Genomic DNA, 15,390 nt, shown 5'->3' with positions numbered 1-15,390 from the left:
CTGACCTCATCTCACCAGATACTGTAGCAATCAGGATCCTTCCTTCCCAAGCGCTTAATGAGCTTTGGAGACCTGACTGTCCCAGACTCTTATAGTATACTTTTATAATATACTTTATAGTATATTGACCTTAGTTTTCTTCTCTAAATGTTCCCTAAACGTATCTTGGCTGCCTTTACGATTCTCGGGGGCAGAGAAGGACATACCTTCCTCTCGGAATCTAGAACACAGTTGTAGCCACACTGCACAGATACAGTACTTCTTAAATTTAAATCTTTAGTCTGAGATTGCTGAGAAGAATCTATGGTAGGAAAAAAAATCATAACCTTAAAATCATGGACAACAGGGCTAAAGTCTCTTGGTCGCGTCTTGTCCTCAAACCGCCCCCCCCCCCCGCCCCCCGGCCCATTTTAGTAGTTCTTCATCTGTCTTATCAAAGGCATTGAGATGAAACACTGTTCCTATTTTGTATAGTCTGCTTAAGGAAAAAGCCATCCTGTGTCCTTCACAGATGTCTGGGATGTTTGATTTGTAAGCAGCTCTGATGCATGGTTTTCTTGAGGTGGGGAAGAAATCACACTCAGGTCCTCATTTTCTTACCTGCAACACACCTATTACCTTGGGAGAAAAACAGTTGTGTTCACAGCTGGAATTGACAGCTGTGTTTTTCTTTTTTGCAGTTGGAATAAACTTTTGAGGTCTTTTGTTTTTCTTCTTCCTTCAAACTGGTGTACTGTGTTTTCACATAATGTAGTAGCTTTGTAAAATGCCATGATAATTGACAGTAATCCTTCCAAAGAAGGAAGGGGTGAAACTCTGGAGGAGAAGGTATTGAAACTTATCACTGTTACTCCACTGTCTTTCTCACTATGCAAATCCATGCTTTTTGTTTTGTTTAGAAAGCTCATTTTGTTTTGAAATGAGAACAGTAGTTGGTCCAAAGATATTTGGTTCCTGGGGAACCCACCAAGAGATTCCTGACAGCCAGGGGCACTTCTCCACTGGTTTTGTTTGTCTGTGTTTTCTAAGTGGGCGGGTCACATTAACTGGAAAGCCAGAAAATAGACACATCCTGCACCAGACCTTCTGAATCCAGTCACTAAAGCTAGTTACTGCCCAGTTCCTCTTCTGTCTTTCTGGTGCTTTGTTGAGTGTTTGCCTGTCACCTGCTGTTAGCTTCCTGAATAGTCATTGATCGTAAGTTGTAAAGTTGAGTGTTTAGTTCATTTATAAATAATATATCTACTGTCTTTCTATTAATTTTCTCTTTTACCCATCTGTATTATGTTTCCTTTTCCTGCTTTTTTTGCCTTCTTTTGTACCAATCAAAATTTTCTTTTCTTATCCCATTTTCTCTCTTTTTTTTGTGTTATTATTGTCACGCATTTCAAGTCTACATATATTTTAAGGCATTACTATTATTATTTTGTATAGTTGGTATTCATTCAGCATGTTTTATATTTATTATTGTTTTTCCATCTTTCTTTTAATTTTATGTTTCTCTATAGGATAATTTTCCTTCGGTGCAAAGAACTTCATGTAGAATTTCTTTGGGTATAAGTCTGCTGCAGGTTTTGTTTGTATGAAAATCGTTGACTTCATCTTTGTTTTTGAAGGATGTTTTCTTTTAATATAGAATTCTACATTGGCAGTTATTTTCTTCTTCCAGATGTTATTCTTTTCTCTTTTGATTTCCATAATTTCTGGTGAGAAGTCAGCTTTCAGACTTACTCTTACATCTTTGAAGGTAAAGGTGTCTTTAAAATTTTTTCTCTACCTATGTTTACAATTTTTCTCTTTTTCTGTGGTTATTAGCAGTTTTACTATGGATTACGTAGGAATGGTTAGCCTTTTATTTATCCTACATTGGATTTTGAGAGCTTCTTGAATTTTTAAAATTAATTGATTAATCAATCAATTATTTTTGGCTGCTTTGGGTCTTTGTTGCTGTGCACATGGGCTTTCTCTAGTTGTGGCGCGCGGGGGCTGCTCTTCATTGCGGTGTGCGGGCTTCTCATTGTGGTGGCTTCTCTCGTTGCGGAGCATGGACTCTAGGTGCGCGGGCTTCAGTAATTGTGGCACGTGGGCTCAGTAGTTGTGGCTCTCGGGCTCTAGAGTGCAGGCTCAGTAGTTGTGGCGCATAGGCTTAGTTGCTCTGCGGCATGTGGGATCTTCCCAGACCAGGGACTGAACCCGTGTCCCCTGCATTGGCAGGCGGATTCTTAACCACTGCGCCACCAGGGAAGCCTGCTTCTTGAATTTTGGATTGATATCTTTATTAATTTTGGCAAATTCATGGCCATTATCTATTCTACTGTTGCATTTGTCACATTGTAGCTCTCATTTTCTTCTGTAACTTCAATTACTTGTATGTTAGATCTCTTCATTGTGTCCTACATATCTCTAGCACACTTTTCTATATTTTCTGTCTCTTCTGTTTATTTTCCTGTGGATTGTCTTCCATTTCACTGATTCTGTCTTTAACTCTGTCTAATCTCAAGTTAACCCATATAGTGAATTCTTTATTTTATTTTATCATTAAAAAAAATTTTTTTTTGGCTGCGTTGGGTCTTTGTTGCTGCGTGCGGGCTTTTCTCTAATTGCAGCGAGCGAGAGCTACTCTTTGTTGCGGTGCGCAGGGTTCTCATTGTGGTGGCTTCTCTTGTTGCAGAGCGTGGGCTCTAGGTGTGCGGGCTTTATTAGTTGTGGCACATGGGCTTAGTTGCTCCACGGCACGTGGGATCTTCCTGGACCAGGGATCAAACCTGTGTCCCCTGCATTGGCAGGTGGATTCTTAACCACTGTGCCACAAGGGAAGTCCCTGAATTCTTAATTTTAGATATTATATTTTTGTTTCAGAATTTTCATCTTTTTTTGTACATTCATTTCTCTGCTAGAATTTTTTGTCTTACCTTCTGTTTTCTTCATCTCTCTATTTTCATATTTCCAGTTTTCTATTTTTTCCATCTTTTTCTTTTTGTTTTACAATATAATACTTACATTTATTTTGACATTCTTGATACAGGATGTAACTGCTTGCTAACTACAATATCTTGATCACTTGTGGATCTGTTTCTGTTGTCTCTTTTTTGATTTGGCCATGTGGTCTGGTATTTTGCTGTGTTTAGTGACTTTGTTTGAATACAGGACTGTGAATATATAAAACTGTCAAAGCTCCAGATGATGCGATCTTCTTCAAGAGATGATTCATCCTTTTCTTTTCTAGGCAGAGAAAATGAGACTGAACCTTTACACTACAGAGGCTGTATGTAGCCTTTGTGAGCCTCAGTCTTATATGGTTTTCCTCTGGTTCCCCAGGGTTTTCAACTGAGAGTCTGCTGTGTTATCTGGAGCCCCTCTCCCTGGCATTTTTCAAACTGTATTCTTTATCTCTGGAGACAGATAAACACTCCACTCTGCTTTGTAGATGTTTTCATTTTGGTTTTCAGTCCCCTGCGCCATGGAGCCTTAGGAATTGGCAAATATACTGGGAGCGGGGTGGGGGGGGGAATGGGGGAGAATGGATGAGTACATGCTAGAAGCCTCCCCAAGTATTTGCACCAGTCTGCCAAACCTTGTTCCTTTTCACCTGCAAGCAGAAGTTCATGACTTCATAATTGTCAGTTTGGTACACTGTTTATACAAACCCATATTCGAAAACCCTTTACAAAACAGATACACTAGGTTGCAATTTCCCATTTTAGACAGAATTTGTTGCTTTACAATGGAACTCATTTAAATATAAGATTACTTCTAGGGTAATTAATTATCACTTAGTTTACAAAATTTTCCATTGTACACAAGTTTTCAGGTATGGTATACTTTTAATTAGGCAGAAAACTAGTCTATTAATAAAACATCTGCGCTGCAGCATTTTAAAATGCAAATGTATTGCTTGTTAGTAACATGGCAGCTTGAAGTAACTGCTAATAAATAATTTATAGATGAAACTTATTTACAGTTAGCAGCACGTATTTGCATACATGTAACCAATGTACCACTTCCTTATTATCCATTTACTGAATATGATCCACTTTTTGAATGTTTTCCCGGAACCACCAATTCTATGATGGAAGAATTTGTATATAGTATCATTACTCTGAAATCAAGTAATTTTGAGTTTATTATTATAGTGTCATTTTCAGAAGGTTCTAAGATCATGTTAAACTTAGTTGTCTTTGTGATTGTCAATTATGTGACATTATGGGTTTAAGAAACACTGGCAGGATATACACTGAAATATTAATGATGTGATCTCTGTGGGGTAGAATTAAAGCTGGATTTCTCCGTCCTTCCTTCCTCTCTCCCTTCCTTACCCTCTCCCTCCTTCCCTCCCTTTTTATACATTTCTGCGTTTTTCAGATTTGTAGAATGTGTTATGTTACAAGCCAAAAGGCAATCAATAGAATGATTAAAAATCGGCTTCTTCAGCGTGAAGGCACATCTCCCTAGCTGAGAGGTCCAGATTATAATCCAAGTCAGCTCCCGTGTTCCATGGTTATTGAGGATGTTCCCTCACAGCAACTTTAATGTCTGTAGATGCAGGAGCAGAAAGTGGTGATGTGCCGTGTGCCAGGCCCACAGATCTGTGTGTTCCTTTGCAGGCTGTATGAAAACAAAGGAGAGGCCGATTTCGTGGAGTCCTTGGTGCAGCTGTTCCGATCTATCAGCGACATGATGGGCGGCGTGTCGGACCAGACCGTCCGGGTGAAGGTAGGTCCTCGGGGCAGCGCCGACCACACTCAGGGCCCCGCTCTTAGATGCAGGACTCCCTGCAGGCCGAGAAAAGCAGGGTCTGCGTGTCCTTCGAAGCCTGGACTTGAGCGGAAGGTTCAGGAGTGGCTTTGCAGTGACCGTGACGGTGGTCCCTGTAATGGGGTTCTTTTTGCTTCCTCTGTAGGTGCTCTTAAATGCTGCCCTTGTTCTTTGCTTCTCAGCAAGGAGAGGTTCTCGGTATCTGAGCAGGTGTGGGAGGCTGAGGCTGTAGGTGCCCCAGGCATCTGTCCGACCTCAGGCTGACCTATGCTGATAGTGACATATCTTCGTCCCTCCAGCGAGTCTGGAAGAGCAACCGAGGGATCTGACCTTCCCGTGGTCCTGCTCTTCTCACCACCTTATTATCTGTTCTTGCCCTGTGGTCCTTTGGGAGAAAAGATGCCTGCGTCTCAGGTGGGGTCTGTGTGGTCTTCAGGACACGCCGGCATGGAGGTGCCAGGAGGTGGGGCGTGGGGAGGGCCCAGGGAGCAGCCCAGGACCCGCACACTCGCCAGCATCCCTGTCTGGCAGTTTCAGTGTGGCTGAATTACTGCAGAAGAAGCCGTGCGATTTGTGTGTGCTGCCCGTGCTAATTCCTACAAAGGACAAGAATCTTCCAAACGATTAACTTGTAGCTTTCACTCCGCTGCTCCTTGTAGCAGCCTCTATTCTTACTTTCCGCTTTGAATGTTCTTCTACTGTATCATTTCCCAGGAAACATCTTTATGGCTATTAAAAATATTGTGGGAAAGTGATTTCCCAGCTTTTAAGTCTGGGACAGAGATGTACGTGTGCTCAGATGTGTGTCACGGTTGTTGTGACCAGGGGAGCAGTGTCACTAAACATGAACAGTCACGATGGCCCTTTCATCTCAGAGGTGAAGCTGCTGTCTGGCAGAGCCGTGCCATCCTCGGTATCATTTCTCAGTCTTCATGTAGAGCCGGTGATCCACAGAGAAAGCTATGTGGCGTGTATTTTCAAGCTTCGGCTTAATTATTTTGGCAACTTATTGCCTAAAGCTGCCTTATTGTTTTGAAGTTAAAATTAACAATGTGTTTGGTACATTTACTATGAAATGCTCTGGCATTTCTGAAAAACAGACGCAGGGAGTCTAAGAATAGATACAAATGACAGGAAGTTTTGAGCCCAGAAGTCCTTTTTGGTTTCTAAATATACTGTTAGATTATTAAATTTGATTGGGCTTGACTTGTGTCTGCCCACCTCCCTGGATGTCAAGGCATTTAGTAACCGCAGACTTGGAAGTCCTTCCTTCAGTGGGTGTTTTATTATGAGACATGGGTGAATTCAGTGACGTTTGTGCATTGATGCAAACCTTACATCTGCAAGACAGATGACTGAGTTTTACTTGAAATGTTGCCTCCTTGCTGCTAATTTTGTATTTTGTTCTTGCACAATAGGTGCTTCCTCGACTTCTGAAATTTAAGAATTCCCATCACGGGATCCTGTTTTTGTGTTGTTTTAACTTTTTACGTTTTGCTCTGTTGAAATGGGAATACAATAGTGAGTCATCTTACGTAGAGGAAATATGAAAAAGACTGGCGTTTCTTAGGGGTTTAAACGTTGTTTCCTAAGGGTGGCCCCTGTTGGCTGTTTTGGTCTTGGAGATGATCTCATTTGTGAGTAGGGGTTCAGCGTGCTCCATGCCTTCTTGGCGTTGTTCAGCGTGACCTGATGGACTTGTGGGGTGGGAGTGGCCGTTCTGAGCACCCTGCCGCCACCCTTCTCAGACTTGTAAGAACCACTTACACCCACCTTGCGGATTCAAGTCAGCATTTTATGCCTCAGTGAAGGGAGAGGCGAGAGGAGTTTCTGATAATAATTAACTGCAGGATAAACACAGCATCCAAGTAGAATTTTCAACAGCTCTGCCTTCCACTGCACTTGGAGTTTTTAGCGGGGTCGTTTAACTTAAGCAGGAGCGTACTTGGGTACGTTTTTGTTACATGGGAGAGGGAACCACGGTGAATATGTGGGCGATGCTCTGCCAGGTGGCCTCAGGTCTCCTCTTCTAGATCATGCTCTGGGGCCCCCATGTGTTTCTAGAGACACACTCACTATTGTGCTGCTTTACGATCCCTCAGTTCATGACCCCCAACCTCAGAGCTGCTGCCAAATCCTTAAAAAAATTCTTTATATGGTAAATAACATGAAAAATGACCACTTTAACCACTTTTAAGAGTATAGTTCTGTGACATGAAAGACATTCACGTGGATGTGAAACCATCACCACCATCCGTCTCCGGAACCCTTCTCATCTCCCCAGACAGAAACTCGGTACCTGTTACACCGTAGCTCCCCCTTCCTCCCCTCCTCCCAGTCCCTGACAGCCACCGTGCTGCTGTCTGTCTCTATGAACTTGAGTATTCCAAGTTCCTCGTACAAGTGCAATCATACCGTACGTGTCCTTTTGTGACTGGCTTCTTTTACTTAGCATAATGTCCTCACGGTTCATCCATGTTGTAGCAGGTGTCAGGATTTCCTTCCTTGCTGAGACAGAATTGTATTCCATTGCATGTATCTAACAAATTTTGTTATTCATGCACCTTTTGATGGACACTTGGGTTCTTTACACCTTTTGGCCTTTGTGAATGATGCTGCTGTGAAAGTAAGTTTACAAGTAACTAGCTGCTCAAGCCCTGCTTTCACTTCTTTTGGGTCTATACCAGATGTGGAATTGCTGGGTTGTATGTGTAATTTTTTGAGGAATTACCATGTCATTTTCCACAGCAACCATACCATTTTATTTTTTATAAAAATTAAAAAAAAAAAGATTTCTCGTTCCATTTATCTTAACAGTATTTCTGGCAGCTTCTCAAGCTTGAGGCTCATTACCCACCCCCCTCCACCTTTAGCAAATGATGCTGGTCTGTCTGCTGTGCTGAAAATATCCTCTAATACCTGTCCAACATCACCTTTCCTTTCTCGCTTCCTTCCGAAGAATACGAGTCCATTCTACTACCTGAAACTAACCCTCCACCTGTGTTGAGTTCTCCCCTACCTGCCCCTTCCTTTGCGGTCCTGATGGATCCCTCACCCTTTCCTCTCAGTCTGGAATCTTCTGTCTGCACATCAGATTGCCCCTTTCACGTGCCTACAGCCACCCCCAGACATTCTCAGCATTCAGCAGGTGCTTCGGGGAACCTTCTTGGCCATCACACTTCTCCGTCTCCTCCCCTCCCCTCCCCATGAGCAGGTCCTTGTACCTGTGGCCAGCGCCGTCTGGTCCTGTTCTCTGCTCTACCCTGTGTGGTCACCGTCTGCCTCTCCCTCACGCATGACCCAATGACACTTCACCTGCAGCATCTCCAAGCCAGACGCGATCATCCTCTTCCATTGCCTTCTCTTCCTTTGCTCACCTTGGCCGTGCCTATCACGAGCCACTGTGTGTCTGGTGCTCAGTTACTCTTGATGAAATTATGGCAGGACCTCTCTTTACTCGCTACACCCTCAGTGCTGTACCTGCCCTTCTTGTTCCCTGACTGTATTTCAGCGTTTCCCTAAAACTCACATCTGGCAATGGACTTGTTTTTCTCAGGAAGCTGTGATGTTCTCCAGCTGCCTTGGAGAAATGGGTCAGGTTCCAGGTTCTGCCGTTCAGAATCTTCACAGTCAATCCAGCCAACTCTCCTAGGCTTTGATTCTTAGAGACACGAGTAGAGTGCCCCTCTGGATGCTCGGAAGCCACCCGGAGGATTAATTCCAAAGGTTGATAGAAAGAAGCATGAGCTCCAACGGCTGATATTCATCGATCACTTGCCGTTCTGAGTGCTTTATGTTTATCATCTTCTATGATCTTTACAGTAATCCCGTTCCGTAGGTGCTATCATTGATTTTAGGTGGAGACACCTAGAGCTGTTAATGAACTTGCCCAAGGCCATGGGACCAGGCAGAGGGATAATTTAAGCCCACGTTGCCTGGATCCAGAGCCACATCCTTCCATTCAGTTCCCCCAGAGAGGGTCACTGGGCACCAGCGATCCGATGGCTCAGAAACAGGGCCTAAAGTGGTTGTCCACATCGATGGACAACAGCTCTGGATCAGATGCTTTGGGGCTGTAAAGACATCAGCTTCGTTCCCTGTGGAGCTTTTCATCGGAGTGGATATGTCCTGTGTTTTTTGGCATAAAGCAATTAAAAAACTTGGACGCTATGCCAGCAGATATTGGCTGTGTCTGGAGGGAGGTAAAGGCGATTCCATGGGGCTGGTCCTGAGGCTTCTTGGAGGATGGGTCTCGGTGATGGGCCCCCTGCATTGGCCAGAGAGGCTTCTGTTTCTTCACCACTCGTGGATTGCAGTGCTAGATTTGGGGCACTTGGGGTTTTGCCATCAGAATTAACACAGGCACTGACATTTTCACTCTGTTCCACAAATCTTACAACTCTGTGGGATGATCCTGGAAAAGACTACCCTGTGAACTAGGCATAGCCTCCCTAGAAATCTCTAGAACTTTCTGTTGAGGGAAACATTGACCCTGATCCACAATAAAAAATGCATTGTTGGGCGTGTCTCTGTGTGTATGTGTGAAGCTGAAAAGTCTTTCATGAAAAAGTTCTAACCCTTTATTCCATGGGATGTACTCTGGCATTTTCTGTTCTATTCTGGTATCCTTTAGTCTATTCTGAACTAATGTATTTCACTAAAAAAAAAATTGCTGGTTGACAGGCACTAAATTTATTTCCTGAACAGCGAACGTATCTCAACCCACATTTGAAAAACACTGCTCTTTACCGTTCTTTCTATTTCTTCCACCCTCTTGTTCGGTTTAGTATGAAATATTATTAGTGTTCTGTGTGTCTTCCATTGTAAATACACAGGTCCCTGGTGCTCAGTGAATTCCCTTACCAGCATGTGGATTGGACTGGGGTGAAGATAAATTGAATTTGAGGCTCCTGAGCTGAGATGGGCACACAGATGCGTGAGGCTTTGCCTTCCTTCCAGGGGGCTGCCCCTTGGGTGCCAGCTTCCTTGTTGCTTGCCTTTCTGACCCCTGGTGGTGCCACTTCTGTCTGGCCTTCTCCGGGAAGAACTGTGTTGGAAATAAATAAGCTATACGGTAATCACAGTAAATGCAGTTGTTGGGTGAGTTTTGCCCTCCAAGAAGCATGGTTTTCATTTCCTTAAATGTAAAATAGATAGCTAGTGGGAAGCAGCCGCATAGCACAGGGAGATCAGCTCGGTGATTTGTGACCACCTAGAGGGGTGGGATAGGGAGGGTGGGAGGGAGAATAAAATACTTTCCTCACTTTTTTTTGAGGGTGGGGGCTGGTGGTTGTTGATTGTGTTGATTGATCCAGGATGCCGCAGATGCGAGTCAGGGCTTTGCTTGCAAGTCTGTCATCATTTGTCCGAGATGGCTTGGATGGTGACTTTCCAGGTCACGTGTCCATTTGGGGGGAAAACTTTCTGAACCAGGGTACTCAGCAGCTGAAGGCTGGCAGCTCAGGAGAAGACAGCCATGAAGGGAACGGCCACATTTGATTGAGAATGAGCAACGGGCCAGGCCTTCTGGAGAGTTCTCCTACTAACAGGGAGGAGAGGGTGGTCCCAGACTCCAGGGGCCGAGGGGACCAAGCCATGCTTGGAAGTGACACCAGTCTCCTTGGACTGCTGCATCTAAATACCACAAACATGGCAGCTTGAATCAAATTTCTTCCTTCTGGGTGCTTGTCTTAGTTTGGGCTGCTGTCACAGAATATCATAGACTGGGTGGCTTATAAACAACAGAAATTTATTCCTCACGTTTCTGGAGCCTGGAAGTCCAAGATCAGGGTGCCGTCGGGGCAGTGTTCTGGTGAGAGCCTTCCTCTGCATTGCCCACAGCTGACTTCTTTCATCCTCACGTGGTGGATAGCAGAGACACGAAGCAAGCTCTCTTGTGACCCTTATAAGGGCACTAATCACATTTTGAGGACCCCACCCTTCTGACCTCACCTAATCCTAATCACGTACCAAGATCCCGCCTCCTAATCTATCACATAGTGGGGCTGGGTTTCAGCCTATGAATTGAGGGCTCAGGGCACAAACATTCAGACATTCTGTAAGAGAACCTGTTCTGTGCCCTCTCCCAGTGTCTGCTGGGTGCCGTGGTCCTTGGCAGCCCCGGCTTGTTGATGGGTCACACCCATCTCTCTCTATACCTTTACGCGGTGTTCCCCATGTGTGTCTGTGTCTTTGTCTCCTCTTCACATAGGGACACCAGTCACATTGAATTTCGGGCCCACTCTGCTCCAGCGTGACCTTACATTAACTCGATGGCATCTGCTAAGATCCTAGTTCCAAATAAGGTCACATTCACAGGTACCAGGGATTAGGATCTGAATATAGCTTTTTCTGGGATAAAATTGAACCTACAATAGAGGTCAATGTAGAATCATCATGGATGCCAACGGCACCCTGGCCAGTGGTTGATGAACAGCTGGAGAGGAAGGTGACCCTGGCCCAGGTTCCCGTAGCCGTCTGGACCCCAGAGGAGCTGGAGACCTGTGCTTCTCAGCCCTCAGTGTGTGCACACACATCACCTGGGGGTCTTGTGAAAATGCAGATTCCCCCTCGGTAGTTCCAGGGAGGGGGCCGAGGGTTTTCATTTCCAATCATCACCCAGTGAGTGCAGCTGATGTTGGTCCCTGCCACACTTTGAGGTGGGTGTGGTTGGATCTCACCTGCGCAGTGAGTGTCCTGGCTGCCCTGGAGGGTGGGGGGCGTGGGAGTCCAGGCAGGTGCAGGTGTTCCCCTCGGGGCTGGCTTCACCTGCGCATCAGCCCTCCGCTGCCCGATGTTCTGGACTATTCTGATTTCACAAGTTTTCCTTATGCGTAGATGATAAGACACTTGTAAGTGAAGTCATGACTCGCATCAAAAAAGAAGCAGCAGCCAAAAAAAAAAAAAGTTGAAGAAAACATTCTAGGTCGTTTGCTTGGTAAACCTTTGGCTCAAAATGCTTCCAATTTGAACTCAACCAACACTGAGGCTTCCAGCTTCCCCCAGTGTATAATGTGGAGAGCATTCGCCCAGTGTTGGATTTCTGGAATCTCTTTTCTGGCCAGAGTTCCTTGCAGGGGAGTTGCACAGTCTTCTCGGCTGTAGCCCCAGGACACTTGAGATACCACCCATGTGGGCAGACTTTGTCTGGAGCTGTCTGGATGGAGACACTTGTTTCCTGACCACCTCCCTGCCCCCATTTGTAGTGGACAGGACTTTGCAGCGGCAGCAGAAATGCAGCCTTAGCGGAAAGCAAAATCATTTCTGTTCTCCACTCTCCTTCAGCAAACCAACCGTTTGTGTTGGTTTTCTACCTAAGTTATGGTGCACGTGCGTGAGAATTTTTATAGTTACAACCTAGATGAGGTTCGCTTTACTCCCTTTTTGTCATTATATCATGAGTGCCTTTCCACATGAATGAGTAGTTGTAGTTGTAACGGCTCTGTGCCAGTTCAGAGCACGTGCCTGCATTGATGTGCGTTCGTTTGCTTAATCAAATGATTTTTCATCATTAATTTTTCCATTGTTGAGTACTAGGATTTTTGCTTTTAGCATTTTAAGCCTGCAGTGAACGATTTCATTGAGAAGTAGTTGGTGGCATTGATCTTTCCTTTAATTTTGTGGTGGGTTTCCTCCATGTTCTTTACCCTCATGTGCCTGCCTGTGTTGGAGGACAGGGCTTTAATTTGGGATCGCAGGATTTCAGGCCTTTCCTCGCCACCTTGCCTGTCCTGCCCCCTTCAGTGATGCTCTCTAGTGGAAAAGCACTCCTTTCAATTCGTGGCTTCAGAGCTCAGGCACCTGGAGGGATTGCCTTCTCCTGGCTCCTGACCTTGGCCTTCAGGGGTCTCTCCCCCAGCTCCCCTTCTTTATCCAAGCCTTCTGCCCACCTCTTCCACCAGGCAAGGTGCCCCCCAGCCCTTTTCTCCTTCCTCCATCACAGTCAGGATTTATTCAGTGCTCTGTGAAACTGAGCAGGTCTCATGGATGGCTTTATGCCTAGCCCCTCATTGTTCATTTATTGGCTCATTTGTTTTAAAAATTCATTTACTAATATGTTCATTCTGTGTGCCAGGCACTGTGCCAGGTGCTGGGCACACACATATAATACAGCTGTGGGCTCTGTTCTCATGGTGATTACATTTAAGTCAGCGAGACAGATATTAATCAAATCACCATACTCACACATATATAGTTGTGCGATTTTAAGCAAACCATAGACATAAATCTCTAATTTTAGATTGTAAAAGGTCCTTTTGAGGAAAGTAAGGGATAGGATGACCAGGGATATCAGGGGATGGGGAAGAGTTGGGGGGTTCAAGGAAGGTTTCAAGGAGGAGTTGGGTGAAGAAAGCATGAGGTGGGGGAAGTTCCAGGTAGAGGCCAGTAGACAGGAGGGTATTTGCTGCTTTCAAGGACTGGCCATAAGATCAGTGGTTGTGGCTGGACGGGGTGGGCAGTGAGCCAGTGAGGGTTGGGGGGAGAGGATGGAGAGGCGGGGGAGGCGCTTGGGGCAGAGCCCTGTGGTCCTGCTCAGGGTCCGTGGGCGCCACCGGAATGGGCGTGGTCAGGTCAGACTTGGCTTCTCAAAGGGTCATCTGGCTGCTGTCTGCAGAATGGGCTGGAGCAGTTAAGAGAGGACACGGTGGGGTGAGAGGCTGTCATGAAGTCCAGGTAAGAGACGATGGGGCTGGGGCTAGAGCGGGCTTCTTTCCTTTAGCACTATTGACATTTGGGGCCCATCCTTCTTGGTTGTGGGGCTGTCTTGTGCACTACAGGTGTTTAGCAGAATCCGTGGCCTCTACACGCTAGATGCATTCCCTAGCGTGACAACCAATGATGTGTCCAGATAGTGCTCAATGTCTCCTGGGGTTGAGGTGGGGGCACAATTGCCCCTGGTTGAGACATTGGGCTCCAGTATTGGTGATGAGTTTTGAGAAGGAGGAAGAGACTTGCCGGTATAATTTACGGACTGCGGTGGTGGCTCCAATGTGGGAGATGAGGAAGAGGCAGGGCGGTGTCATCACCTCCCAAATCGTTGGCTTAAGCCACTGCGCAATGGAGAGACACCTTAAGAAGCGGGTGAAGGGACTTCCCTGGTGGCGCAGTGATTAAGAATCCGCCTGCCAATGCAGAGGACATGGGTTCAGTCCCTGGTCCGGGAAGATCCCACATGCCGCGGAGCAACTAAGTCCGTGCGCCACAACTACTGAGCCTGCGCTCTAGAGCCCGCGAGCCGCAACTACTGAGCCCGTGTGCCACAACTACTGAAGCCCGTGCGCCTAGAGCCCATGCTCGGCAACAAGAGAAGCCACCGCAATGAGAAGCCTGCGCACCGCAACAAAGAGTAGCCCCCGCTCGCCGTAACTAGAGAAAGCCTGCACGCAGCAACAAAGACCCAATGCAGCCAAAAATAAATAAATTTTAAAAATTATTTAAAAAAAATAAAGAAGCGGGTGAAGATTCTAGAATATTTGGACATTGAGGGTGGGCTTCTCCTGAGACCCTGCTTAAAAGTTATCTCTTTCTGAGAACGGCTGTGCTAGTAACTCTGCTTCACTCCATCACGGGAAACATGTTCCTGTGCAGCCGTAGTGTGCTGAAAACGTCCTTATTTACGTGCATTTTGGGTATCTACCTGACATTTCTAACTACGTGACCATCGTTTAGGACTGGGCTCTCATTTTCCGGTTCTCTTTAGACAGCGTCCAGTTTCCACTCCTTGTCTGGTGTCTACTCAGTGGTGCTGCTGGCTGGGTGGCTGGAGGTGTCTACACAGATACAGTGCTTGTTGCTATTGGATGCTTGGTTACGTTACATAATACAGTGGAGGAAAGTACCAAACCCAGACTCCTATATGGCTTGGAGAGATCTTACCCGCTGCTTTTGTGCAGGTGGATTAGGGAGCCTGAGATAATCCTAATCCCTTCGATTTGTGCAGCGCTCTCACTCGTCAGAACCTTTCAGTACACCTTCCTGTGATGCTCCCAGCGCTGCCAGGGCACCCCGTTCAAAGTAATAATGAAAAAGCATGCAGAAGGGAGGGGCAGGAAACACGATCATGTAAAGTCGGTGAGTTCAATAGCAGAGTCGTCGATGGAGACATTTAGAACCCACATCCACTGGCTCTCCTCTGCAATCTTCACATTGCAGCTGCCCCGTGGAGCGCCTTCCAAGATTTTGTTCTAGGAAAGATGAGGGGGTTTAAAACAGAGTCAAAAGCAGTCTGACCATCTAAAGCAGGGTCTCCCGGGTGAACTGCAGGCACAGGGTCTGCAAAGGTCACGTGCGCCTTGCTTGTGGAATGCTGCTTCTAAGTGCATGTGCTTGTAGGTTCTTTTTGTATTGTGAGTTTCTGTGGATTGAGGCTTCTTTTGATTGCAAATGACGTAAACCTCAAACAAGAGCTAAATAAATGGCAAGATATTCCAGTTTATGGGTAAGAAGACTCACTATTGTTAAGATGTCAGACCTTCCCAACTTGATCTGTAGGTTCAATGCCGTCCCAAGTCAAAGTCCCAGCAAGTTACTGTGTCACTATTGACAAAAGTGACATGAAGAGGGCAGAAGACCCAGAACATTCCACTCCATACTGAAGGAGAACAACATCAGAGCACCGACACTCCTTGACTTCTG

General features: G+C 45.8%; 1 protein-coding gene across 2 annotated transcripts in view; it reads left to right on the top strand.

Annotated features, from left to right (window-relative positions):
- DOCK1 (dedicator of cytokinesis 1) overlaps positions 1 to 15,390 on the top strand; it is a 518,791-nt gene that overhangs the window by 122,582 nt on the left and 380,819 nt on the right. For both annotated transcript variants that reach the window (XM_061183775.1, XM_061183829.1), the window contains exon 23: positions 4,605 to 4,713. In XM_061183775.1, the coding sequence (XP_061039758.1) occupies positions 4,605 to 4,713 (109 nt within the window). The remainder of the gene's footprint in view (positions 1 to 4,604; positions 4,714 to 15,390) is intronic.

This window comes from Eubalaena glacialis, chromosome 1, assembly GCF_028564815.1.
Source record: "Eubalaena glacialis isolate mEubGla1 chromosome 1, mEubGla1.1.hap2.+ XY, whole genome shotgun sequence".
NCBI lineage: Eukaryota > Metazoa > Chordata > Mammalia > Artiodactyla > Balaenidae > Eubalaena > Eubalaena glacialis.
Note: the sequence above shows the minus strand (reverse complement) of the source record. Positions and strands in the feature narration are given on the sequence as shown.